Source organism: Lepidochelys kempii, chromosome 4 (assembly GCF_965140285.1).
Source record: "Lepidochelys kempii isolate rLepKem1 chromosome 4, rLepKem1.hap1, whole genome shotgun sequence".
Taxonomy (NCBI): domain Eukaryota; kingdom Metazoa; phylum Chordata; order Testudines; family Cheloniidae; genus Lepidochelys; species Lepidochelys kempii.
The window spans coordinates 9,093,693-9,121,305 of NC_136383.1; the positions used below are offsets into that span (position 1 = coordinate 9,093,693).

Below are 27,613 nucleotides of genomic sequence, written 5' to 3' on the forward strand. Positions count from 1 at the left end.
TTTTGGTTTACAATTGCAAGTTTATTTGTTCAAATACACCAGATAAGATGCAAGCACTTCCATGACAAATATACAGAAAAAAAGATAGGATCAACACAGAACAGTATGTTAACTAAAAAAGGGAAAGCTCTTTAAATGTTATGACAACGTACTCCCAACAGGAACCATTTCCATTCTCCAGTTAAGTTAATCATACATGTCAATAAAACAAAGGGTGGTGGGTTGAGAGAGAAGTTAATTGTGTATTTTCCTTAAAAATAAACTCCAAACTCTAATTAATGCCAGTTAAACACTACAACTAAATTTACAAATAAGCATAAAAGGAGTTGAAAGTGTTAGAATTACCTTTTCTCTTTGAACAGTCCAGAAGAAAACAATTACTACAAATACAGCAGGCAAACTGACTGTTGGACTGATTGTTATAAGATATATAGTGTTGTACTGAATTCAGTCTCAAATTGTGCTAAATGCTCATCCTCAGTATGGCACATTTTGGTCCATGATGGGGGTTTTAGGCCAAGACAGATCCCAATTTGTTAGAGAAATGTGTAAATTATTGTTGCTTTTTTAAAATGCCAAGTGTACTTCCTCCTACAAAGGGCGGTGTGAGGAGATGTTTATAGAAAGTAGTCTGGAGTACGACGGGTAACGTGAGGCTCTCCACGACGAGGTGCAGGGTCAAATTGAAGGCTGTAGTACAAGGAACAAATTAATTTTTTGCCACTACAATTACCGTTTAGTGAATTTTTAAATGCAAATACAGAACATTTTCCTCACGGCTAGGCTATAACTTACCTCACCCTCTCCACCCAATGCACCATATATGCAAGTCTAGAAAAAGCTCCCCTAAATTACATCATTTTATGGGAGGCAAACACTTATCAACTGGTATAGGTGATTACATGAAAGAAAGATCATAGGCTTCAACAAACTGTAGCCAATCTCTAGTCTCACTAATGGCCCTCTGAGCAGAATTCTCTATTTTCTTATCATAAACAACCAATTTCTCATTACACAACCTAATGTCAGCAAAAGAATGCACCCACTTTACCTCCTGGATGTAGTAAGGTTCAAAAATACTAGGGATTAGCTAAATACACATCAGAGTAATATTTCACTGCTCTGCAGCTAAGCATCAAAATAAGGAGTTGCACCACTAAGTCGTAATTAGGAATTCATGTGTTGTGTAACAACTGCACAAATATGAAGCTTAACATTAAACGATATATCAAGTTCAGTGTAACTTTTTAAATACTTTTATCCATCATGGCTCTCCTACTCCCCTCTCCCCCTCAGAAGAGAAGTCTGAAAAAGAAGGGGTGGTCGTGGTGAATATAGGTGCCTACCTCACTACCTTTGAGAAGGCTTGAAATTTGACCCAGGTTGATCCTGTGGACCAGCTCCATTGTCACACCCCCTTACTTGGTCCCAAAGCGATAGAGGCTTATAGCCAGATGGATGAGTTGATACTGGGGACTATGAATAGTTCAAAAAGTCTCTACCACTTAAGTCTGAATTGACACCTGAGGCTTATAAGAAAAGGTTTTGGTGTGTGCAAATAAACAAGAGGTGACATCAGACATCACTATATTGGAAGGTTTATATGACCAAAGTGCGTGGTGATGGACAGGGAGAGCATTCGACTCTGGTAGACCGCAGCCGAGGGATCTCAAAGAACTGAGGTTCAGCGTTCATAGGATGACAGGGCATAAAAGTGAGTACTGTCCAAGGCCTGAGGAACTCATGTTTGTCCGGGATTGAGGGGCTAACTCTCACTCTATCCAGCCAAAAAGACAGCCTGAACTTCAACCTTAGAGTGAAGTGTGTTACTAAATTCTCGGAGCAAAGTAGTCACAAAACCAGATCCTCGTGGGGACATGATGCACTATCAGATGAGCTCCTATTCCAGGCACCAGTGCACAGTTCCTGACCCCAGCAGGAGCGCAAGGTGGTTGTTAATCAGGAGACATCTTCCGGCACATGAAGTTGCAAACAGGTGTCTTGGAGGATTTTCAAGAGTCTCTAGGCCCCTAATGCTCATTAGTTTCCCCACACCCTTTTTTCCTGTCCTTTGGGGTTATTTCCGCATGTAGTCTAGCAGCCAGTTAAATCCATACAGGTAATTATCTTGAAGATTAGTTACTATGGTCACCGTTTATACATCCACAAACTCTAATACGGTCTTATTTTCCAGAGTTTTCCAAGCTTTGGATAATGACTGCTTCATTTAAAAACAAAACATCCCACCAATTTTAGGTCACTCATTAGTCCTATTTTACAAGTTTTGAAGTCTTTTCCCAAAATCAAAATCCCTCAGAAAAAATAACCTTCACAGAGGATTTTTACATACACCACAAGGCTTTAAAATTCCAAATCATACAAGTCTTTCCCACTAGGTTTCAGTAATACCAACTAGGTTAAACTTCTGCTCAAATGAGCAATTCCAAAGGCTCATAACACTGATGTATAGACAACGGAATCTCTTCACATCCCTTGTACCTTGCTTGACTTTGTTCTCCACATCATAATTTTGATCCACAGCTATGCTCATTTATTCCCCCTTTTCACCCTCCCCTTTTGTTAGTTTAATACCCCCCGCCCCACGGCTAGTGTAGCCAGCTGTTCCCTAGAAGACTGGTTCCCCTTCTACTGAGATGGAGGACATCCAAACTAAACAGACCATAAAGAAGGTGGACCCTTATAAACTATCCTCTGTACCAGGCAAAGAGTAAACATGTCTGCATTGATCAATAGGCCTTGAACACTGACTGAATGAGTTCAGTGCTGGATATAACCTGGGCTTTGGATTGGCTCTTGACTAGCCAGTCATCCAGGTAAGGGTAGACCTGCATTCCTAGTCTCTTCAGGAATGCTGCTACCATGGCCAGACATTTTGTGAACACTCGAGGAGCTGCAGAGAGGGCGAATGGAAGCATCATGAACTTGTAATGCAAGTGCTTCACTATGAACCTGAGGAACTTTCTGTGCCCTTAGTACATTGACACATGAAAGTAGGCACCTCTTAAATCAAGAGCAGCATACCAGTCTCCATGGTCCAGAGAGGGAATGAGGGATGCCAGGGTAACGATGTGGAACTTTATCTTTTTGAGATAGTTGTTGGTAGAGTGCTGTGCTATGGAAGGATTTCTTTCTGGCCCCAGACTGGATGAAACCTGCCTAGACACTGGAGTCCACAAGCAGAGGAGTGCTTAGATTTAGGCCACACGCACACTACTCGTAACCCCATGCCTAGCAGACTTGGGTGCAGAGGATTGCCCCTTTTCAGCACTCCGCTTCTTATGCCTCTTCTTAAGCACTGGGGACAGTGAATGGTGCTGGGACTCAGGCATGGTAAGAAGCACACTACTTACTGATGCCGAGGCACCTGGCTCAGATGGAGGTCTCAAGGACGCCTCCATCAGTAGAAACTTTAGCTTGGATTCAAGATCTTAAAGTCCCTGCAGCTTTGGCAATGCTCTCCAGTACGAGCTTCCCCAAGTGCGGATTGCTCATGAGCATAGTCTTATCGCAGGAAACGCAGGACTTGAAGCCTGGTGACCAAGGCATCCCTCAGCACCGGGAATAGAATGAAACCCTCATATGTGATAAAACTTAACTAAACTCTAAACCTTATTGACACTAAACTATTTACAGTAAAATTAGAGAACACAGTCCACTGAATACTTGCAAAAGCAAGGAAAGCAGTTAAAGCAACTGTCACAGCTGGTAAGAAGGAACTTTGGGGGCTCGTGATCAGCTGGGCCCTTTATACCGAGGCCAGTGGTGTGTGGTAGCAGAGGGTGCTCGAGCCACCCCAACAGATACCACGAAGGGGAAAATTTCTGGTGACTCTGCATAGGGTACGTGCCCACCAAGAGCGGAATGCACATGTGCAACCACTCAAAGGAAGCTGTGTGGAATTCTTCCTGGTCTTCTCTGAAAGTCACAGCATTCCCATTCTTGTCAGTCTTAGCTGTGTAGAATGCCACTGGGTCTTCCTTGTGGTTACAAACTCCCAAGCCTCTAGTTTCCACTCTCTGGTTCCTTGGTTAACCAATTCTTTTCTTTCACACTACCTCCAAGCACAAGATCTGCAGCTACACTCACAAACTCCCGTTTGCCACTCTCGTTCACCTGCCTTCACTCTTTCAATCAACCTCACAAACTATAAACAAAATTAGCCCCGCAAGTACATGGGTGGGGGAGAACAGACAAGGGCAGCACCAAGGACATTGCACAATCTCAGCTTGCTGCAACTTTGGCAGTTAGAAGGAACTGAATGGTGGCTAGGGTCTTCCCCCCCACCCGTTTTTATATCACTGGAACCTCCAGGGATGGGAGGGACAAGTAGTCCCAATGGACACAGCTTTCCAAAAGGTTCCAGAAGCTTATGGCAGAGGTGCAGGAATTCTACAAGTGAGAACATGCTGAGGCCACTTGAAGATCAGATGTTAAGATTTCAAAATGAAGCCCTAGGGTATGTAAAAGGGTGATTTTTCTTCTTTTATTATTATTATTATTATTGATATTTTTCTATTCCTCTTGCATATATTTTGCTTTTATAATAATGTAAATCTAAGTATCTACAAATAGGGATATGAAGGCCATGTCCTCAAACTCTGTATGATAGGACGATTGCTTCTCCTTCCTGAAGGCATCCCCTGTCACTAAGGAAAGGCTGCGGCAATCCTTAGGGAGACTCCCATATCTCACTGCCATGTTTCTCAAAGGTCAATGCCAACTAAAACTACCCTTATAAACCCCTTCATCAACTTAGCATCACATGAGAATCTTTCAAAACTTCTATTTCCATTTCTGCATCACACTCTTTACTCAGAGTGAGAGTAGCACCATTAGTTCTAAGATCTGCATCTCTACCCTTTTAGAAGAAAAAACACAGACAGACACTTGAAACAAGGTAAGTTACTCACAAGGAATATTTTAAAGTGTCATCTAGTTCCATAATAGCAGCCTGGTTCCCGCAACGATAACAGTAATTGGGTGCACTGAAAATGGTAACCACATTTCGATCGTGACACCAGTTGTAACCCTGTAATGTAAAAGAATTGAATTCTCAGTTAAAAACCTAAGTACAGATCATAAGAGCAGCCACACTGGGTCAGATCAAAGGTCCATCTAGCCCAGTGACAAGTCTTCTGACAGTGGCCAATGCCAGGTGCCCCAGAGGGAATGAACAGAACAAGTAAATCATCAAGTGATCCATCCCCTGTTGCCCATTCCCAGCTTCTGGCAAACAGAGGCTAGGGACACCATCTTTGCCCATCCTGGCTAATAGCCATTGATGGACCTATCGTCCATGAATTTATCGAGTTCTTTTTTGAACTCTGTTATAGACTTGGCCTTCACAACATCCTCTGGCAAAGAGTTCCACAGGTTGACTGTGCATTGTGTGAAGAAATACATCCTTTTGTTTGTCTTAAACCTGCTGCCTATTAATTTCATTTGGTGACCCCCAGTTCTTGTGTTATGAGAAGGAGTAAATAACACTTCCTTATTTACTTTCTCCACACCAGTCATGATTTTATAGACTTCAATCATAACCCCCTTAGTTGGATCTTTTCCAAGCTGAAAAGTCCCAGTCTTATTAATCTCTCCTCATACAGAAGCCGTTCCATACCAGTAATCATTTTTGTTGCCCTTTTCTGAACCCTTTTCCAATTTCGAAATATCTTTTTTGAGATGGGGCAACTACATCTGCATGCAGTATTCAATATATGGGCGTACCATGGATTTATATAGAGGCAATATAATATTTTCTGTTTTATCTATCCCTTTCTTAATGATTCCCAACATTGTTTCCTTTGACGGCCACTGCACATTGTGTGGATGTTTTCAATGACTCTGAGATATCCTTCTTGAGTGGTAACAGCTACTTTAGACCCCATCATTTTATATGAATAGTTGGGATTATGTTTTCCAATGCACATTACTTTGCATTTATCAACATTGAATTTCATCTGCCATTTTGTTGCCCAGTCACCCAGTTTTGAGAGATCCTTTTGTAGCTCTTCGCAGTCTGCCTGGGTCTTAGCTATCTTCAGTAGTTTTGTGTCATCTGCAAATTTTGCCACCTGTTTGCCCCTTTTTCCAGATCATTTAGGAATATGTTGAATAGGACTGGGCCCAGTATAGACCCCTGGGGGACACCACTATTTATCTCTCTCCATTCTGAGAGCTGACCATTTATTCCTACCCTTTGTTTCCTATCTTTTAACCAGTTACTGAGAGGACCTTCCCTCTTATCGCATGACAGCTTACTTTGCTTAAGAGCTTTTGGTGAGGGACCTTGTCAAAGGCTTTCTGAAAATTTAAGAACATTATATCCACTGGATCCCCCTTGTCCACAGCTTATTGACCCCATCAAAAAATTCTAGTAGATAGGTGAGGCACGATTTCCCTTTACAAAACCACATTGACTCTTCCCCAACAAATTGTGTTCATCTATGTGTCTGATAATTCTGTTCTTTACTATAGTTTCAACCAATCTGCCTGGTACTGAAGTCAGGCTTACCGGCCTCTAATTGCCAGGATCACCTCTGGAGCCCTTTTTAAACACTGGCATCACATTAGCTATCCTCCAGTCATTTGGTATAAGCCTGAAAGCTCCTCTTAAAAGCGTAAATGGGTTATGAGCATTTAATAGGGCAGCTTTCTTTATTCTTTTTAAGTGTTTCCATTTTGCAATGATCTCAGACTTCAAATACAGTAAAAGCTTTGTTATCTGGCATGTTGGGTGAATGGGGGGTGCCGGTAAGTAAAAAATTCCAGTTAACTAAAAGGGAGGGGGCTCAGGGCTGGGGTGGAGGGTGCCAGATCCAGGTGGTGCTCACCTCAGGCGGCTCCCCACAAGCGGCGACATGTCCCTGCTGCTCCTAGGCAGAGGCATGGCTAGGCAGCTCTGTGTGCTGCCTCTGCCCGCAAGTGCCGCCCCTGCAACTCGCACTGGCTGTGGTTCCTGGCCAATGGGAGCTGTGGAGCCAGCACTCGGGGTGGGGCAGGGGCACCACCTCCACCTAGGAGCAGCAGGGACAGGTCGTTGCTTGTGGGGAGCCATGTGGAGCCAGGTAGGGAGCCTGCCGGCCTCATGCTAGCTGGACTATAAACCGGACTTTCAATAAAGATCAGAAATGTTGGCTTATTTAGCTTTCTGATTGGTAAAGTGCCAGATAACAGCTTTTACTGTAATTGTTTCTCCTTAGCAGCTATTTCAAAGTGAGCAGTAAACACTATATAGACATGAAAAACTTAAGCCTTTACATATTAAGATCACAGCACAGGTTATAAATTACTATGATTATTGGTAGTTTAAATTATTCATGACTTGCATGTTTATTAGTACCTTTGTTTGCAAATCCCAGAGAACACTACCCTAGATGTACCTAGATGTTTTTAAATAGAAATGTTTAACTTTTTTTAAATCTGAATATTGAAGTTCAAGCTCATCAGCTTACATACTCTACATGTTTTTATGTACAGCACAAGCTATAAAGGATCTGCTTTAACCGAATTAAAAATAAAAATGCTCCATTGACCCACCTGGCATTTTTCCAGTAATGCTATGTTCTATCTATACCAGCTGGATGGTTTAATCCCTGTTGCAACTGACTGCTACATATTACAGGATAGCCTATTTAACATATTAGTAGAGGAAAAGATTGTCAGCATGCAAGCAGACTATACTTTTGTAACCAGTCCTTAGCATCAGCCACCTTTATTCCCTTTGACTAACTCACTAAAAAAAAGTATTCTCTTACTAATTCAGCTAAAATGACAAGCGTACAGTATTACTTTTCAGGCCTATAGCACAGGATGAAAAGCCTCTCAGGATTTAGAATGTAAATACCACTGTATGTAAGCCTGTAAACAATGGACAACCTTGCATTTATAAGAAATGAGGTCTTCAGTATTTGTATCACTTCATCTAGGATAGGTACCATAACAGAATACGCTCACCATACCTCCATCACAAGTTGGTGAGCACGGGAGACCAGTGTAAGACCATTGGCATGGTTAAATGTTTCAGAGATATCCTGTCCAAATGTGTAGCCAGCACCACGTGGAGAAATACCCCAGCCTCCACGATCATCTGGATCTGACCATAAAAGATCACACATTGGGCCCTAACAAGGAAAGCAGAAATTTTAGTTAGAAGCAAAATATTAAAAAGTTTACTTTGAAAGGCATTTTATTTACAACCACCACCACATTTCCAATCCATCATCCTCTGAGTATATGCTGAATATTCTATATATTTTTTTAAAAACACACACTTTCATGGTATATTATTTCATAATCTTTAAAAAGGTACTCACTACTTATATAGTATTGACACTCCCAGATGTTCACAGATCATGAATCAGTCTCCAAAAATCATGACATTGGCTTAAATATCATGAGTTTAAACAACGTTAAATTTGGAGCTCTTTGTAGTTTTCGTCTGGTTTGAGTCTTTGAGGTGGGGAAGCACTCACATCAAGTTTTCAAGCTTTTCTCCGTAACCAGGACTAGAAACTTTTTTCTAAAGTGAAAGCTGAGATTCTCACGTAATCTTGTTAGGACATGGAGCTTTAAGTGAAACATCAAATATCATGAGTCTCATGATAAAAATCACAAGAGTTGGCAATACTGTTTATAAACACTCTGAGAGCTTGAAACTGAAATGATTCCTCCCCAATTCCTAATTTCCTCCTTCTCCCCTTCAACATGTGTGACCACTGCAGGCTTGCTCACGCACTGCAGGCTTGCTCATAAACACTGGTTTAATAGTCTTTTTGAAAATAGGGAATACTTGACCACATCACAGGTGACAAAACAAAGCTATGAAAATTATATTGATGTAGGCATAAAAAAACCCAATAATCATAGGGTTAGAAGGAACCGAAAGGGTCATCTAGTCTAACCTCCTGCCAAAATGCAGGATTTGTTGTGTCTCAAGCATCAAATGATGAGAGATTCTAGTTTCCTCAAACTAATCTCCTGTCCTACTGTAGAGGTTCCCAAATTTCAGAGGAGCAACCAGAAATCCATTCCCAAACTGAAGTTATTCTGTCATTTAACTAGTTTATATTAGTTGTGCCTACTATTTCAGTCAGTTAACTAGTCCATGCATTAGTCAGTGTATTTTGCTGACAAAAGAGCAAGTGTGTATGTACAGCACTTGCTAGGAAATTTCATTCCTGACTACACAGCTACCCTGACAGAGTTTGGCCCCATCACACTTGCTGAAGCTCAAGAAGTTGTGAAAAAGAATTAGAGCCACAAGCTGTGAGGCAGATCCATGCCCTCCTGGCTAGTGAAAGCCAGCAGGGAACTATGCCCACTACTAAAAGTTAAAGAAGGAAAAGGAAGAAATCTGCCAGGCTCCTTGAAAAACAGAGTAGCCTACCCAATCCCCCTGAATTCAGCACTACAAACTGAAGACATCAATTACTGTCCCACCTCCAGCCTTGCACTGCTGGCAAAATAATTAAGCAGAAACCACCAAATGCCAACATCTGATGTCACCCAACATCCTGCAAGTCTCAGCTACAATTCAGACAAGGGCAGAGCACAAATAATATCCCTTGAACCACCAACAGATTACCTCCTTTTGGCAACTATGAGCAGGATGAAAATATTGTGAAAACCAAGTTGATAAGTAGAAAAAGGGCAGCGCTCTGGTGCAGAATCCAATGCATTCTCCACCTGGTTACTTAGGGTACGTCTACACTGGAATAAAAGACCTGTGGCATGGTTGTGGGTGGCCTGGGTCAGCTGAGCTGTAAAATTGCTGTAGATGTTCAGGATCTGGGACCCCACAAGGTGGGAGAGTCCTAGAGCCTTAGCTGGTGCCCAAGTCTGAATGTTTACACTGTGATTTTACAGCCCAAAAGCCCAAGCCAAAGAGAGCTAACCCAAGCCAGCTGCGAACATAGTGTGGGTCTTTGATTCCAGTGTAAACATACCTTAGAGGATGCAGGAGAAAAACAGAGTGGCTTTCGCCTTGGAGCTGGCCTAGCTCATCAATTTTCTCTAATCTGCCTGAGCCAGGCTCCAGGTACTCTGCAGCAAAATGGACCTAAATTCTCCAGACACTCCATATAAAATTATGAATAGTGGTTTTTACTGAATTAAATATGAAAAATCAGTGACCCTTGCTATTTAATCTGATATTCAATTTTATGCTTTCCCGTATTTACAGTTTTCAATATGTTGCAGATTTTTGTACTGACGGTGCCAAATCACACTGTAGAAGTTGCTAGGGAAATGAGAGGTTTTGGAATGCTGGGAATTGTAGCATCAGCATGTTAGCTAGATATTTCTGTTAAAATGATCAATAGTTAAATTTTGCATTTAAACCACTTCCCCTTGCTTTCCAAGTCAAGAAGTCTAAAGCGTATGGAGCAGTTTCCAGTTTATCTTTCCAGGTATAGACTCAGACAGACTTTGATGCATTGTTTTACATGGATTATATTTTTAAGCATATCTTTACTACCATAAGAGCTACAATACATACATTTGTTTTTCTGTGAAAACTCAAATACTGGACCACAATTTTATGTCAAGACCCAAGTTCCACAGAAAAGCCAAACAGCCATGAAATTTCAGAATATGAGTCCTTTGACTAAGTAGTGGGTATTCCATTTGGAGCGTCCCATTCCTCCTGGGAGAGATGTATGCTTCACTTTTTCCCTTAGATGGATGCTAGAAGAGACTTTGCTATTCTTCACGCTCCACTCTCAAGAAGTATCATTTTGATTTGTTTCTATCCCTCAATCTATTTTGCATGCACTCTCTCCTCTCCTATTTGGTTGGTCTTTCCTGCTTCCCACAGAATTATGTCCTTGCGGCAAAGTAAAGTTGACCAAATTCTTGTAAATTGCACTCCGCTACAGGTAACCTATTTACCAGGGCAACTTGAGCAGAAGTGGCATTTATTCACATGGTAAGCGTGAACTTGTTTAACATGAGATGTGTAAACTAGTACACACACTTTCCTATCCAAATACTTCATCAATTTTGGGGCTGAAGAGGTGGTACTCAAAGTCAGAGAAGATAAGAGTGTGGGAAATACTACCACCTCTTCTTTTGCCAATTCTGCTGTCATAAATAAAATAAACCAAACCCGTATGTGTTATTTAAAACTAAAATATTTGTCTGTTACAATCTACTGTATCACTATGTACCTCACTTTAGTAAATCGGATTTCAAAATGGAGGCTAAATGTGCATCTAAAAATACCCGAACATATTTGTAAAATCATAGCACATTTCCTTTCGGGTTACCTCATGTGGAACTTCCTGTAGACGATCCAGAGCTCTGATATGATCCAGTGTATCTATAGATGGAGAAAGACCCCCATGGAGACAGAATATCTGGACAGGAACAAAAAAATAATATATTGATTTTGACTAAGAAAAGACCTCATTTTGAAAAGTAAAATTAACTAGCTTATACTTATCACTGTTCAGATTCATATCATTCTAAACCTCATGGCACAGATCACAGCTCTCATTCTCAGAAAAATTAATTAAACCAAAAGAAACACACACAATTCTGTAAGTGGTGAAGAGCACCAAAGAAAGAGTATCCTTATACCTGTAAGGTAATATTTCTTCACTTTCATTTCAGAAATACTTTGACTCCCACGGAACTTAGCACATAGGATACAACCTGCACATGAATCAAGAGGGGACTCCTGCCTATTGAGATGGTGTGTTAGGGATGAAAAGTAAAATCCTGCACTAGTTAGGACAGCAGGACCCAAGATGGGATGGAAAGAGCAGCCCTTCCTCCCGAGGCTCTACCACACACTAACTAACCTGGTTGCAGCTTCTCAATCATCTTTTCCTCCTACTCCCACATACCACTCAGTTCTGGTACAGTACATGTGGAACTTCAAAGTGGCACAGTTTCCACACCTCTTGAAGTGGTGCTTCAGTGAAGCAGAGTGCTGTACAGGCAGCTTGGAAAAAGAAGCACTCTCACCAGTGTTCCACCCAAGTCAGCAGAAGTCCCCACAACTCCACACTTGAACCAACCTAGGTTCATTTTGGTCATGACTCCAATCCAAATCTAGGTGGGTTGCAGCCAGAAATCACCAGGTTCTGGATCAAAGTCTGAGACTCAGTGCCACGATTAATTTTTCAAGTCATCATGCACAACAGCTTCCAGGATATCTGCTATTTACCACAACCAGAACTACACTTATGACATCTTTCACAAGGAATTATTATAAATGGCATGTAGCAAATCAAGCCCAGGAACAAAGCAATACTCTAACTTGTAAGCACAATGGAAAACAAACTGCTTAAAAAAAAGTTTTATAGGTACAAGAGTTAGAAGTATAATAAAGACAGGCCTCAGCGAATATAAGACTGAGCTGATTCTCACTAATGTTACAAACGTGTGTTATACTCCAAGTATGACACAAGCAGAGCTCCAACAAGGAGTTTGAGGCCATGTATTCTTAGGAAGTCAGACTAGATAACTGAAGTATGCCCATCTGACTTTAAAATCTATGTGTAAGATCTATTATCCACTGTAGAATACACAAAAGCTTACCTGGCCATCTACTAGAGCTGTAAGTGGAAGATAATCAAACAGATCTGTGAAATACTTCCAAACATTGGCATTTCCATACTTTCGTAGACACTCATCATAAAAGCCATATACTTGTGTAATTTGTCTGCTCTCATGATTTCCTCTCAGTATTGTAATGCGTTCTGGATAACGCACCTAGCAATGGAAAGAGAACAATCATTTATAACATCAAACAATAGATTTCTGATTAGTGTTAACTGCATGCCATTTTGAACATGTAAAAAATATTAAGCTTCTTGTCAAACATTTTTACAAAGTGAAATCTTCTAGTCCGCAAATTACATTTCAGCTTATCCCTCCAGCCCCCAATTTGTTTCAGAATTCTTGCAGTGTGAGGGGTTTTATACTTTTTTAAAATAAAAGGGTACCTTTAGTCCTACAAGAAGAGTCACTGTTTCCACCGAGTAATAGCCTCTATCCACATAGTCTCCCATGAACAGGTAGTTTGTGTCTGGCGATTTCCCACCAATTCTGAAGAGTTCCATAAGATCATGGAATTGACCATGGACATCCCCACACACTGTAACAGGGCAACGCACCTCCTGCACGTTTGATTCTTTTGTAAGTATTTCTTTAGCCTAATAAAAGATAGAGATAACATTTAGGACAAGAGGTAAGGTAAACCATATTTTGTAAACAGATTCAGTAAGTTGTTTCAGCGCCTACATGTTACAATCCCAATTTCCTGATTGGTTTTGAGATACAGGGAAAAGCCAGGTAGTGATATAAGCAGAGCTGTAATGCATGCTGCAAATTGCTGTGGGGGGAGCTGGCCAACCTTGTATATGCTGGACATCAGATCATTGGGATTTTATTGCACTGTCAATGTTTTGAGCACATTAGTTTTCTACCAAGGAAATATGCACACAATGCAAAAAGTGTTGACAGAATACTAACAGGTTCACAGATTTTCAGACCAGAAAGGACAATCATCATCTAGCCTGACTTCCTAGATAACTCAGGCCAGAAAAACAGCCAACCGTGATTTTAACATTTCAAGTGATTCAGAATCCACCATATGCCCAAATATGTTGTTTTCTAGTGGTTAACTGCTTACTGTTACCTCACTTCCAATTTGAATTCTTCTACGTTCAATTTAAAGCCACAGGATTTTGTTATACCTTCTTCTGCTAGATTAATCAGCCCTCTGCTATCGCACAGCTTTCCCACACAACAGCGAGTTGTAGATCATGATCAAGTCACCTCTTAACAGTCTCTTGGAAAAGCTAAAAAGAGTGAAAAGAATGAGGAGTTCTTGTGGCACCTTAGAGACTAACAAATTTATTTGGGCATAAGCTTTCGTGGGCTCAAGCCCACTTCATCAGATGCATGCAGTGGAAAATGTAGTAGGAGATTTTATATTATATATATATATATATATATAAAAGACACACACACACGAAAAAATGGGCTTTGCCATACCAACTAACGAGACTAATCAATTAAGGTGGGCTATTATCAGCAGAAGAAAAAAATAGCCCACCTTAATTGATTAGTCTTGTTAGAGTTGGTATGGCAACACCTATTTTTTCATGTTCTCTGTGTGTATCTATCTTCCTTCCTACTGTATTTTCCACTGCATGCATCTGATGAAGTGGGCTTGAGCCCACAAAAGCTTATGCCCAAATAAATGTGTTAGTCTCTAAGGTGCCACAAGTATTCCTCGTTCTTTTTGCTGATACAGACTAACGCGGCTACCACTCTGAAACCTAAAAAAAGAGCGAGTTCTTTAAGTCTCACTGTAAGACAGGCTTTCCAAATCTCAAATTGTTCTTGTGGCTCTGAATCCTCTCTAATTTTTCGATATTCTTTTTGAAAAGCAGATACCAGAACAGAAAATAATATTCCAGTACATTTCAGAAGTGCTGAGCACAGCAGCTATCTCCCTACTTTAGTCCAATTGATTTTGAAAGGACTAATGGTTCTTAAAAAAAATATCCTTTATCTATGCATCTTGATGGAAGATGACTCCTGTCAACTGAATTATACCAGCATGCACTAACATTCAGAAACATATATAAGGTATTATGTACAAAAAAAAGTTGAGGCTGCAGTCATGCATTCCAAAGTTACAGAACACTAGATTTATGGTTGCCCATACAATCTTAACTCTGTTCCCGTTCCCACTGTGTGTCCAACCTGTCCACTGAATGAAGTAAGAGTCTTCTCAGGGGAACAAGATGACCAAAGACTATAATACAATAGTCTTTAATCCTATACTACCACAATGAATATACACAAAGGGACTAAATTACAGTTGTGCAGGCAACTGTCAAAGTGGCATGTCCTAATTTTTCAGTGCTTGATTTTGCAACCCAAGTAACTTTTCAAAAGGTAGCTTTTTGTATGAAATAGTTATATGGTAATATGTAATCTTTTAGGTTTCTTTCAAAAGGAAAAAAACGTATCAACAACTTGTTACATTAAAGCCTAACAGCCCTCCACCTTCATCATGCATCAGCAGGGTTTGACTCATGAAACTTCAGCTCTGCAACCAAGACTGCTACCATTTTGAGCTATAGGACTAACTACATTAGCTGGCAGCAGGACAAGGCGTGACCCAGGAACCTCTTTCAGCCAACTGGCAGAGAGCACAGAGTTTTACAGGGATCCCCTGGGTCAAGATTATGCACAACAGTTCACCAAAGGGTGGCATGGAACACTACTGAGAGCCAACAGCCCACTGATCATCATAATCATTGCAAAATGTATGAACAGATAATATTTAAGAGGTTATATATCTATACTGAACTTTATGTTCTTAAGGCCTTGAAGTTAGAGGCAGGTCACTAGGAGGTGATGTCTCAGATAGGTTCTGTTCAGGCAGAGGGTAAAGGCTTATCTCGGTCTTGTCATTATGAGACACAATGTAAGTCACCACCAGCTAATTAAGACTGCAAAATATCTATGGAAAAAAACACAGCTGCAAGGTGTCTGGTTTAGGAAAAAAGATCAAAAAGACTGCTTTGAGATAGCTCGGGTTGCAAGGAGATACACAATATCCTTTACCTGGGGGACCAGCTGGCAGGCAATTGGCTCATGAAAAGAAGATCACAGACAGACCTGGCTGAAAAATGCTGGAAGGACTTTGGGGTGAACGTTACTCCATAAAACAAAAAATAACCTCGTTAAACAAATCTAGGTTCTAAAATGTGGTGTTATGATTTTATATGTAATCATTTATTTCCAATGCTTTTACTTGCTCCCTTTTGAACCTCCTATCTTTGTTCAAGAAACTTTTGCTTATTTTCACTAAAAAGATATTTAAATACAGTACTGTGTTAAATGGAGCCATGATCTGAAATAAAACTGGTAAGCTGATGTGTACTGTTCTTTTGGAAACAGCGTATCTATGACTGCTGAAAGTGTTCAGTGGACCAAAGGCTGCACACTTGAGGGAGATGCTTGGCAGACTTGGGGTCAGAGCATACCTATCGCTAACTTGCAGAGGGATAGCAAAGCCTGCACAGGCCTAGAGGGGAGTGCTTGTGTTGCCCCTCGCTAGCGGAGCTGACCCACAGCAAGCACAGACGAAGGTTCCTCACATTCTTGGGTGGCAGCATTTAAGGGAAAGGTGGGCTAGGTCGAGGAGGTGGCATTCCCTTCCTCCCCTCCTCCAGCAGATGCAAGACTCACCCATGTGGTGTTGGAGGTAGACAGAACACTAGGGCCATGCACTGGGTGTGGGGGGAGGGTGGAGATAGGAAGGACTCCAGTTACTTCAACTCCCAGGCATTACTAGGGCTGTAGGTGCTGCAGCTGCTTTAGCAACTGCATGGGTCTAGCTCTTGTTTGATTTAATTTTAAGTTATTTTAGCAGACATTTTCCTGAGGAGTGCAAGTGAGAGAAGGAAAAACAGTAATTTAACAGTTTAACTGAACTAAACACAAATGTTCTTAGGATGCTAGAAACGTAAGGGGCAGCTGTGGATGGAGAGAGCTAAGAGATGGTAGATAACAATATTTCTCTCACCCACCCTGTCAGCAGGTCCGCTCCCCAAAAATTTTAAAAGCACAACTAGCACCCTCATCCAATTAACCCACAGTTTATAGGATGGGGGCAGTGACATATGTGTAAATGTCATGTGTCACTCAGTGTAGAGAACATTGGATTTGGGCTCAGAAGACCCGACTTCTCTAATGGCATGCAGACTGCTTTAGTTTGTCTACCTAAATAAAAAAAATACATCAATTCTATTTGTGTTCATAGAACTAAGGAAACTATTCCAGGAACTACAAACCAGTAAGTCATGGATCTGTCTCTGATAAATTGGTTGAAATGTACTTAAAAAAGTAGAACAAAATGCCTGGACAATCATGATGTGATGAGGTTTAACCAGCAAGGTTCTGCGAAAAAAAACCAAAACCTCACTGACAGCATAATCCAGCAGTTAGGGCACTCGCCTAGGACTTAGGAGGTTCAATTCCATACTCTGACAGAGAATTCCTGTGTGACACTGGGCAAGTCATTTAGCCTCTCTATGCCTCAGTTCCCCATTTGTATAATGGACATAATACTACTTTACCTCACAGGAACATTGTGAGGATCACGATTCTTAATGTAGTTAAGTGCTTTGAGATCTACTGATGAAAAACAATATATGTGAGACCTAGTTATTGTTAGAATTCTTTGAATGTGGCAACAAAAGTGGGTAAAAGAACTAGTTGATTGTTTGGAAGGTTCAAGAAACTACAGTTATAGAATGAGAGGAAAAGTATTGTTATAGACCAGAAACCAGCTAAGAGACAGGAAGGAGCAGGAACAGTCAATTTTTATCTTAGCAAAAGGTTAACAGTGGAGTGCCTCAATGTTCCATTCTAAGCCGAGTGTTAAATATCAGGAAAGGGAGGTGAACAGCAAGAAAACTTTGTATTCTGCCAATTTTTCTAACATTAGCCAAGTGCAGAGGACTATGAGGAACTTCAGAGATGTAATTAAGCTACTTGATGGGCAACACGATAGCAAATGAAGTTCAGTGTCAATAAATGTAAAGCAATGCATGTTGGAGGGAAAATTTAAACTGCTCAGACCCTTACATGGTTCTAAACTATATGAACTCAAGAAAGGGACCTGCACAACACTCTAAACAGCTCATTCAAGTCCTCTGCTCAATATGCAGTTACCATCTATCCTATTCTATTACTGAAAAAGGGACAAAAAAAGGCTAATACTGGGAGCTAAATTTCTTAAAGGAACCATTTAATTAAAATTATAATTCCTAACCCAATGAACATATTTACTTGTAGATTCTCAGGAAATTTTTACTCAAAAAAGTGTTGCAATTCTGGGCATGGTACGCTGTATTTTCAGACAAAATGTTGAATCCCTGCTTTAATCGCAAAACTCATCCTTAACTATGGAGACGTATGAAAGCTCCATGAAAAACAGGTCAACAAATGTTTGGTGTCTTCCAAAGGGGGGGAAGAATCTCTTGATGACCTACATTAGCTGAGGCTAAACAAATATTTGCCAGGGATGCTATCCAACCAACAGCCTTAGCAAATGGAGAGGCTCAATATTCTTCATCCAACCCTTCCTCGGTTTCCATTTTAATATTCCCCACACATCTGTAAGCTTTTGCATTGATCTAAACCACAAGCTTATCTCCCATTCATCCTCTGTTTGGCTAAAACTGTACATGTCAAGTGTCAGAAAAAGCTTTCCTCATTTATTCTAGGTCCTATTTTTATTCCAAATTTGAGGGCTACTTTTTATAAATTTTGGGGTTGGAGATGGGAGAGTAGCTTAGTCCTACTAAACAATAAAAAAAATTCCCCTTTTCTCTAGGATCCTAAAGCTAATTCAGAATCACAATGCTCTTGTAAATAAGAGCTTCCTGCGGCTGGTCCTACAGAGCTGAATCAATGACAAAGCGAGGCATATATAGGTAAGCATGGTATTTAATATAGCTCTCGATCTGACTGTAGAACAGTAGTCAATATTGTACCACGTCCACGATCCTGCATTTTATCCAGGCAATACAATGTGTAAGTAATGTTTGCTTATCCTTACAGCACATTTTCTAAGAAAGTCCAGGCAGCTCTAACCTACTTATTTATACCGTACTCTTCACGGCAGCATCTGAACAATTCTACATACCTTTAGCTGCTTTTGGCTCAGAAGACTGTGGGTGTTTTCAAGACGTTCCTCCTAGAAACCTAGCATTCTGGGATTTTAAAGTCCCAGAATACATTCGTCACACTGGGCCTGTGAACACTTTTACATATGCAGACTTGTCCTACAGTTCAGAGTTTGCTGCTTTGGCATTGTATTCGGCTCCCTTTCCATGCAATTGAATGTGGAAGTTACAGTCTCAGATGGGACATGAGAAGGAGGCAGCTCCTCACATGAAGCGGTTTCATGTCCCTCTGTCACCAAATTGAGCTACAAGAGACACAAAACTCTGAGACAGCCCCAGCTCTAGCCATTGGTTGTATAATATTATTGGGGATGGGGGGGGGGGGGGAAGAGTGGCTGAGAAGCCTTCGTACAATTAAATGTACTTTGGATTCTGTGGAGCTGGAACTGACATTTCAGTATCAGGCTCACCATTTTCCATTTACTATTTTATGGACAAGAGAACTGCCATAGTGTTGCAGAGGCTGGAATGCCATAGAGACCAGTAGTATGGAGTGTACAACATATGGAAGGCCATGATATGATATCATGAGTCGACAGAGTATGCAGAAACAGCTAGTTTTACAGACCCAAGTGATAACTACTGCAGAAATCCCCGAGATAAATGGGCATGAAGAGTGTAAGGCTTCAACAACCATTCTAGGGTTCTCAAAACAGACTTCATTCTTTTCTTCAATCGAGTCAGAGTTCTACCACTGAAAAATTAAGTCATACTCTGGGACCACACAGGTCATTGTCAATCACAGGGGCAATTTTGTTGATGTCACCTATTCTGGTCTTTAAAGGTTAGTGATGCCAGTGTATAAAAGTGGAACTGCGATGACACAAATATAGTATTTGACTTAACTGCAAAATTACTGAAGATAGGCAATGAGAGCAAAGCTATGAGATCAAATCTTTGTTTAATGTTATACCATTTTTCAAACTGACTACATTTCAAGAAGTTACAAGTAGCTTTAGGCACTACAACTGCCCCAAGCCTTCTTGCTAGTTATATTGTGGTATTTTCTTGTTTCAAACATGGATCACATAAAGGAGAAACTATGTATAGTTTGAATGATCCCATGTGTAGTCAAAATTAAAACTGAAAAAAAGAAAGATTCACTAATGTATTCTGAGAAAGGTCCCTGAAGAGAGATGGGTGGTAGGTGAGGACTGGAATTGAATAAAATGCCTATGACAGTCTGTAGGACCCACCAGTCTAATGCAATTCCAGCCCATGCTTGTGAGAAGGAAAGTGGGGGAAAGGAGAGTGTCAGATTATGTTGACAGGATTGGTGAGGCACTGAATTAGTAGAAGAGAAAAAAATTCATCTGCAGGAAAAGCATGGCTTCTTTTTGGAAGGCTCCAAGATCTCTGATGCTGGTGGAGAGGTCAACTGTCTGCAATGATCTTGCAACACTGTATTATTTGTTTAATTAGCTGGATCTTACAGACCCAAGGAGCACCAACTAGCACTGGAATCCCTGAAGGTATGGAGTGCCTTGTCCATTTTCAGCCTGAAGAGGTCAGATCCTGCAAACAATATCCTTAATGGCCATTTGGAGCTGCTTTGATATACCCAACTATTGTAACCAGGATGCTCTGTGATGGCTGTAGCCACCAATCAGAGGCATCTAGATCTACCTGAAGGGATGTCTTCACCACCAGTAGTCCATCTGTCATGATGTCTCTAAGCTCCATTCTATCCTCGTCGGATGTTCTTGAGAAAACGTGTTATCTTATCCCATATATGAAAATCATTCCACCAACAGAGCTTAGTATTTGGTGACACACATTTGTCAAGTTACAGAATAAGCTTTTCTGCCTAACAACATCAGCCTGTTTGTCTACCCTCCTCCTTTTACACACACAGCCTTTGGAGGTCCCATTTACAGAAATTTCTCCTGTACTACATGGCCAACTAGAGCACATTGTGTAGGTAAGATCAGAAGTACTCAAAGCCCTTATGTGGGATGTGGTACCTCTTCTCTGCTGTATGTCAGGGGAAAGAGAGGCTAGAGTGAGTCTCAGATATTTTGCTGGTTTGAGGACCTCTTCACAGATGGGCACTGCCACCCTGCCTCTGTTGAAAAGTTTGTGCCTTCTGTGCCAATGGCAGTCTATATTTAACATGTAAGCTGTTCTCCTCAGCAAGTCTTGGAATGCTCTAAAGTAATCACACAGAGAGACGGGATTATACTGTAACTGCTTCATCTGGTGATGATGGGCAAGTAGACCAGTTGCAAGTTCCAGGTTATCAGTGCATTTATCTCGGGGATCCTCAAAATTTTCCTCCACCTCCTGCATTTCAACACCTCTAGTTTTGACTTGACTGGAAAAGAGACCTATGAGGGGAGTTGCCTCTGGGAGGTTGAGCAGGGAGAATCCACATTGTCCAGTACAGTCCATGTATTCCATAAGGATACAGCTAAGGAGGTGCAGGAACAAAGAGAGAGGAGTAAGGTCACAAAGGAGACATTGTGTGCATCTGAGGTACTCAGATTTATTTTAGAGGAGGACCCCCAATGTGACCCTTGGATCAATCCCCGATAATGACAAAGAAAATACAGAATCCTTCTGTTCCAGAGAAGGTTGAGGGGGTCAGGGTTCTGGGGAGGGCTGAAAACTTGGCTCTGAGAAGGAAGAGAAGTATATTGGATCAAAAAGGGTACTGATCTCCTACGTGCCAGGGTATCTGGCAGACATTGGAACAATGGTGTAGTATCATACTGGGGAGGCAACTGGTGTTAAGGAGGTGTTTCGGTACCTTTCCATCAGAACCACACCAAGTCCAGCACAAGGGACTCCAACCTTGGTGTCACCAGAATATCCCCTTATACTATCATTGGTACCAACATCAATGCTGATACCCATGCTAGTATCGATGATGTGGACACCAGCTCAAGGCTCCAATACATCTCAGGAATTGCTGCCACGGTCAACTGAGCTGTCCAGTCTGAAGAGGACCAATACACTGAACAACAACCGGGGTTGTGGATTTTCCCCAGACAGAACACACATCAGGTTTGGCTGTCATGGACATGACATCATCACATGCTAGCAGGGCTTGAAGCCGGAGGCTTTTGATTCCTGTTGAGGAGTGAAAGGTACCTCAGCACTGACTGGCTGGTAATGATCAAAAAAGGAAAAAAGGCTGCTACTTGTTACTGAAACTTACTAAGAAACTGGGTTAAGAACTAGAGGAGAATTTAAATTTGCTTTGTGAGGTCAAGGAGCTAGAGAGAGCAGAACATATAGCACTAAGTTTCCACTTACTGCCTTGGGTAAGAGATCTCACAAGACTGGGTGACAAAATGGCAGCCGAAATTTAATGTTGATAAATGCAAAGTAATGCACATTGGAAAACATAATCTCACCTATACATATAACATGATGGGGTCTAAAGTAGCTGTTACCACTCAAGAAAAAAATCTTGGAGTCGTGGGTAATTCTCTCAAAACATCCAATCAATGTGCAGCGGCAGTCAAAAAAAGCTAACAATGTTGGGAATCATTAGGAAAGGGATAGATAATAAGATATTAAATATAATATTGCCTCTATATAAATCCATGGTACACCCACATCTTGAACGCTGCATGCAGATGTGGTCACCCCATTTCAAAAAAGATATATTAGAATTGGAAAAGGTTCAGAAAAGGGCAACAAAAATGATTAAGGGTATGCAACAGCTTCCATATGAGGAGAGATTAATAAAACCGGGAGTTTTCAGCTTGGAAAAAATCTACTAAGGAGAGATATGATAAAGGTCAATAAATCAGGACTGGTGTGGAGAAAGTAAATAGAGAAGTGTTATTTACTCCTTCTCATAACAAAGAACGAGGGGTCACCAAACAAAATTAATAGGCAGCGGGTTTAACAAACAAAAGGAAAAAGAAAAGGAGTACTTGTGGCACCTTAGAGACTAACCAATTTATTAGATGCATCTGAGATGTTAGGGGGCTTATTCCTTCACCCACTTACTTCCCTGGTCCTTCTCGCATGAACAGAGAGCAACAATACCTGAAGTCCAAAGGTGCAAACAATTCGATGTTTATTGGGGTGAACTTCCAGCAAGCATGATTCCAGTTTCCTTCCTTAGTATCCTCCTTCCCAGCTCTAACACCACAAAGCCTTACACCTGTGTCCCTGTTCCCATTCCTGCCCTTAGCCAAACATGATTCCAATTTTCTTACCCCCATTCCCTGTTCCCATCTCCCCCTTTAGCAAAACATGATTCCAATTTTCTTACCCCCATTCCTTGTTCCCATCTCACAGATGCATTTATTAGATGCATCTGATGAAGTGAGCTGTAGCTCACGAAAGCTTATGCTCTAATAAATTGGTTAGTCTCTAAGGTGCCACAAGTACTCCTTTTCTTTTTGCGAATACAGACTAACACGGCTGTTACTCTGAAACCAAACAAAAGGAAGTATTTCTTCACACACCAAACAGTCAACCCGTGGAACTCCTTGCCAGAGGATGTTGTGAAGGCCAAGACTATAACAAGGTTCAAAAAAGAACTAGATAAGTTCATGGAGGATAGGTCCATCAATGACTATTAGCCAGGATGGGCAGGGATGATGTCCCTAGCCTCTCTTTGTGATAAGCTGGGAATGGGCGACAGGGGATGGATCACTTAACGATTACCTGTTCTCTTTATTCCCGCTGAAGCATCCGGCATTAGCCACTGTCGGAAGACAGGTTAATGGGCTAGATGGACCTTTGGTCTGCCCCAGTATGGCTGTTCTTATGTAACAAGAAACCAACAAGCATTTGGGGCTACGCTGCCTTTATGCCATCAGACACAAAAACATAAAGGTACAGACACTGTTGACTCAAAAGGTTCCAAACCCACATGTGTATTGTGAGTGGGATCCATAGAGATGATTCTCAAAGAAGCAGCTTAGATTCTGCAGAAGCTATGGCAGTGTTTCCCTCCTCTACCAAATCAGGAGAACTTCCTAGTCACCAGTGACAAACCAACATGCCTCACTCAGGGGTTTAGCACACTTTCCATGACTAGCATTGAAAACAGTTTTACAATATCTACAGTTAGTTTTATTATTAATTAGTATTTGTATTATAGAGGCCTCCAGGCCTCCAGGCCTCAACCATGATTAGCACACCTTTGAGATAGGTGGTTGGTTTCCAATTCCTGTTGAGGGTCTGAAAGGGATCACTGGACCTGTGCTTTAATCAACTACAAGCAATGCTCCTGTTAATACAGTCTATATAGTTTATCCTGTCAAATTTAAACTATGAAGAAACATAATTTAAGTTCTGTGAAGACAAGGCTCAATATTATTTAGCTGCCATGGTCTTAGACATTAGGTGGAGAAGACAGAGAAACAGATCAACACCCTTAATTGGAGATACAGAAATAGTGCCAAGTGCTTCTAAAAAGTAAGTTGCTAGTAAGATACTATGTACTTATAACACACACTTCCTTTAACCTTACATCAGATATTTTTCTTTGCAGCGATTCCTTTATGTATGAAAAATACAGTGCACCCTCTCCAAATTTACAGCATTGTGTGTACAGAATGAATTTTCAGAAAATTTATAAGTGTTTAAGTTCAAATGAAGTAAAACTGGGTCCCTTTAAGAAGTTTAGCATGGGTCAATCTTTTGTCTGACTTATCAAAATAATGGAGTAACAAGCTACAAAATTTCTGTATAGAAAATTAAAATCTTGTGCACATAAAAACATAAGAATCACCATACTGGGTCGGACCAACCGTCCATCTAGCTCAGTATCCTGTCTTCTGACAGTGGCCAATGCCAGGTGCTTCAGCGGGAATGAACAGAACAGGTCATCATCCAGTGATCCATCCCCTGTCGCCCATTCCCAGCTTCTGGCAAACAGGCTAGGACACCATCCCTGCCCATCCTGGCTAACAGCCATTGATGGACCTATCCTGCTACATGAATTTATCTAGTTCTGTATTTGAAGCAGTTAAATTTAATTAAGCTAAATCATTAACAATAATACATAGTTGCTAGAGTTATACAGACTACTAATCCAGGCCACAGCTCAGATAAATCTTAAATGGGGCTACCGGGATGCAAGAGGGAACTCAACCAACCAAACCACAAGCCATTCTCTAGCTCGCGGACATGCACGAAGACGACGGGCTGTATAACTCAGGGGCAGGAAGGGGGCTGGACACCTGTTTAGGACGGTCGCTGGCAAATGACTTGGCCCATCACTGCTTTCCCGTCGCCACCTGCCCGCCCTGAACGGTTCCTCGCAGCCCGGCTGCCTCGGCTCTCCTGCGCGCGGAGACACGAACACAGAGACGCTGGGATTCAGAGAGGGGGCGAGCCAAGCCCCCGCACAAAGCACCGGGAATGTGCGGCTGGGGCACCCATGGAGGCTGTCGGACACCACCGCCGGGCAAACCCCACCGCCGGGCACAGGGGTCAGCTGGCAGCCAGGCCTCCAGCGACCCCCCCCCCCCGCCCCCGCGGATCGAGCACGGGGCTCAGGGGCGGGGACCGGGCCCGCTCCCCGCCGGACTCGGCCCAAGGAGCCCAGCGCGAGCACCCGGGGCGGCGCCGCGCCGGGCCCAGGCGGACTCACCTTCTCGCAGAGGCTCCGCACCTGGCTCTCGCTCAGCTGCTTGCACTCGTTGAGCTGCTCGATCCACTGGTCCAGCTCCTTGGAGAAGCCCTTCTCCTCCATGGCGGGAGCGGGGCTCAGCGCCGCGCGGCCCGGTCCCGCCAACGGCCACGGGGCAACGGTGGCTGCGCGAGGCCCGCTCCGCTCCCGGCCCTCCCCCGCGCCGCGGAATGGCGATGGCGGCCGCCGGACGCTGCGCCCCCGTGGCCCCGCCCCCCCCTCCCCCGTGCCGCCACTTCCGGCCCCCCCCGCCGCACTGGAGGCGCGTGCGTGAGGGGCGCGAGCCGGAGCGACCGCCCCGAGCGCGGCTCCGAACCGCCGCTTAGAGAGTCCCTCGCTCCCCCGGGGCTCACGTCGCCCGGAGAGAGGCCGCGGCTGGCGCGGGAGCTGGAGCAGGGTACATCCGGGGCGGGTACGGGTGAGGGAGGAGTATCGGGGGGGGGGCTGGAGGAGTATGTCTGTGCTGGGAGGAGTTTTGGGGGGTCTGTGTACTGGTGTGGGTATTGGGGGGTCTGTACGGGGAGGGGACATTGGGGGGTTTGGGAGGGGGTCTGTGTACTGGGAGAGGGCATTGGGGGGTCTGTGGGGTGGGCATTGGGGGGTATGGGGAGGGGGGTCTGTATGGGGTGAGGGGTCTGTGTACTGGGAGAGGGTATTGGGGGGTCTGTACTGGGGTGGGCATTGGGGGTATGGGAGGGGGTCTGTGTACTGGGAGGGGGTATTGGGGGGTATGGGAGGGGGGTCTGTGTACTGGGGTGGGCATTGGGGGTATGGGAGGGGGTCTGTGCACTGGGAGAGGGTATTGGGGGGTCTGTACTGGGGTGGGCATTGGGGGTATGGGAGGGGGTCTGTGCACTGGGAGAGGGTATTGGGGGGTCTGTACTGGGGTGGGCATTGGGGGTATGGGAGGGGGTCTGTGCACTGGGAGGGGGTATTGGGGGGTCTGTACTGGGGTGGGCATTGGGGGTATGGGAGGGGGTCTGTGCACTGGGAGGGGGTATTGGGGGGTCTGTACTGGGGTGGGCATTGGGGGTATGGGAGGGGGTCTGTGCACTGGGAGGGGGTATTGGGGGGTCTGTACTGGGGTGGGCATTGGGGGGTATGGGAGGGGGGTCTGTGTACTGGGGTGGGCTTTGGGGGTTTGGGAGGGGGTCTGTGTACTGAGAGAGGGTATTGGGGGGTCTGTGGGGTGGGCATTGGGGGGTATGGGGAGGGGGGTCTGTATGGGGTGAGGGGTCTGTGTACTGGGAGAGGGTATTGGGGGGTCTGTACTGGGGTGGGCATTGGGGGTTTGGGAGGGGGTCTGCATACTGGGAGAGGGTATTGGGGGGTCTGTACTGGGGTGGGCATTGGGGGTATGGGAGGGGGTCTGTGCACTGGGAGGGGGTATTGGGGGGTCTGTACTGGGGTGGGCATTGGGGGGTATGGGAGGGGGGTCTGTGTACTGGGAGAGGGTATTGGGGGTCTGTGTACTGGGGTGGGCTTTGGGGGTTTGGGAGGGGGTCTGTGTACTGAGAGAGGGTATTGGGGGTCTGTACTGGGGTGGGCATTGGGGGGTATGGGAGGGGGGTCTATGTACTGAGAGAGGGTATTGGGGGTCTGTACTGGGGTGGGCATTGGGGGATATGGGAGGGGGTCTGTGTACTGGGGTGGGCATTGGGGGATATGGGAGGGGGTCTGTGTACTGGGAGGGGGTATTGGGGGTATGGGAGGGGGTCTGTGTACTGGGAGAGGTTCCTGGGGGGTGCTGGAGTGGGTACCTGTGGCCTCATTCTCAAGGGGCGAGGGCAGTGTTGCTCCTTAGGATGGTGGCAGGGCGGCTGGTGCAGGCCTAAGACACAGTGGCAGCCAACTGTCAGTCACGCCTCCCTGCCTCTTCCTCTCCCCAGGGCTGGGAGCTGGGGCTTGTTGGGTGGGATCTGGTAGCTGTGGCTGCAGTGGAGGGACCCATCAGGGTGTGGAACCAGCTGTTTCTGAGCTGCAGCATCTGCTCCACAAGAATCTTGCACATTTCATCTTATTTGAAAACTCCGCTTGGACAGAGGGTGGAAGATCAAAAAAGGAAATGTTGGGGAAACCTGGATGTATGGTAACCCTATGCCACCCCCCATGCCACTCCTGGATCCCCCACAGAGCCACTCTGAGCCCCTGTCACCCCCACACAGCACCACTCCCAGACCCTCACGCAGCACCATTCCAAACCCTCCTGCAACACCACCACTCGTAGACCCCCTCCATGGAGCCATTCCAAACCCTGTCACTCCCC

General features: G+C 43.6%; 1 protein-coding gene and 1 long non-coding RNA gene across 3 annotated transcripts in view; one reads left to right on the plus strand and one right to left on the minus strand.

The window, feature by feature from the left end:
• Positions 1 to 25,552, minus strand: PPP2CB (protein phosphatase 2 catalytic subunit beta). 2 transcript variants are annotated; one of them, XM_073340312.2, is made up of 7 exons: positions 25,309 to 25,552; positions 12,972 to 13,181; positions 12,565 to 12,738; positions 11,286 to 11,375; positions 7,980 to 8,141; positions 4,932 to 5,050; positions 1 to 690 (listed from the first exon to the last, which is right to left on the minus strand). In XM_073340312.2, exons 1-7 carry the CDS (start codon positions 25,408 to 25,410, stop codon positions 618 to 620), a joined length of 930 nt encoding a protein of 309 aa, XP_073196413.1. In that variant the 5' UTR covers positions 25,411 to 25,552; the 3' UTR covers positions 1 to 617. The 2 variants fall into 2 exon arrangements, with proteins under 2 accessions (XP_073196413.1, XP_073196414.1); XM_073340313.2 differs by lacking the exon at positions 25,309 to 25,552 and adding an exon at positions 18,704 to 19,071.
• The window catches only part of LOC140910103 (uncharacterized), a 12,834-nt gene continuing 10,762 nt past the window's right edge, over positions 25,542 to 27,613 (plus strand). Inside the window, exon 1 of the long non-coding RNA XR_012158423.2 lies at positions 25,542 to 25,744. This is a non-coding gene — a long non-coding RNA (uncharacterized LOC140910103). The remainder of the gene's footprint in view (positions 25,745 to 27,613) is intronic.

Coding starts and splice junctions, on each gene's coding strand:
- PPP2CB (XM_073340312.2), bottom strand. CDS start 25,410: ATGGAGGAGAAGGGCTTCTCCAAGGAGCTGGACCAGTGGATCGAGCAG. Junction 13,182..25,308: donor TGCGGAGCCTCTGCGAGAAG/GTGAGTCCGCCT, acceptor ATCTTTTATTAG/GCTAAAGAAATACTTACAAA. Junction 691..4,931: donor GACACTTTAAAATATTCCTT/GTGAGTAACTTA, acceptor CTTGTACTACAG/CCTTCAATTTGACCCTGCAC.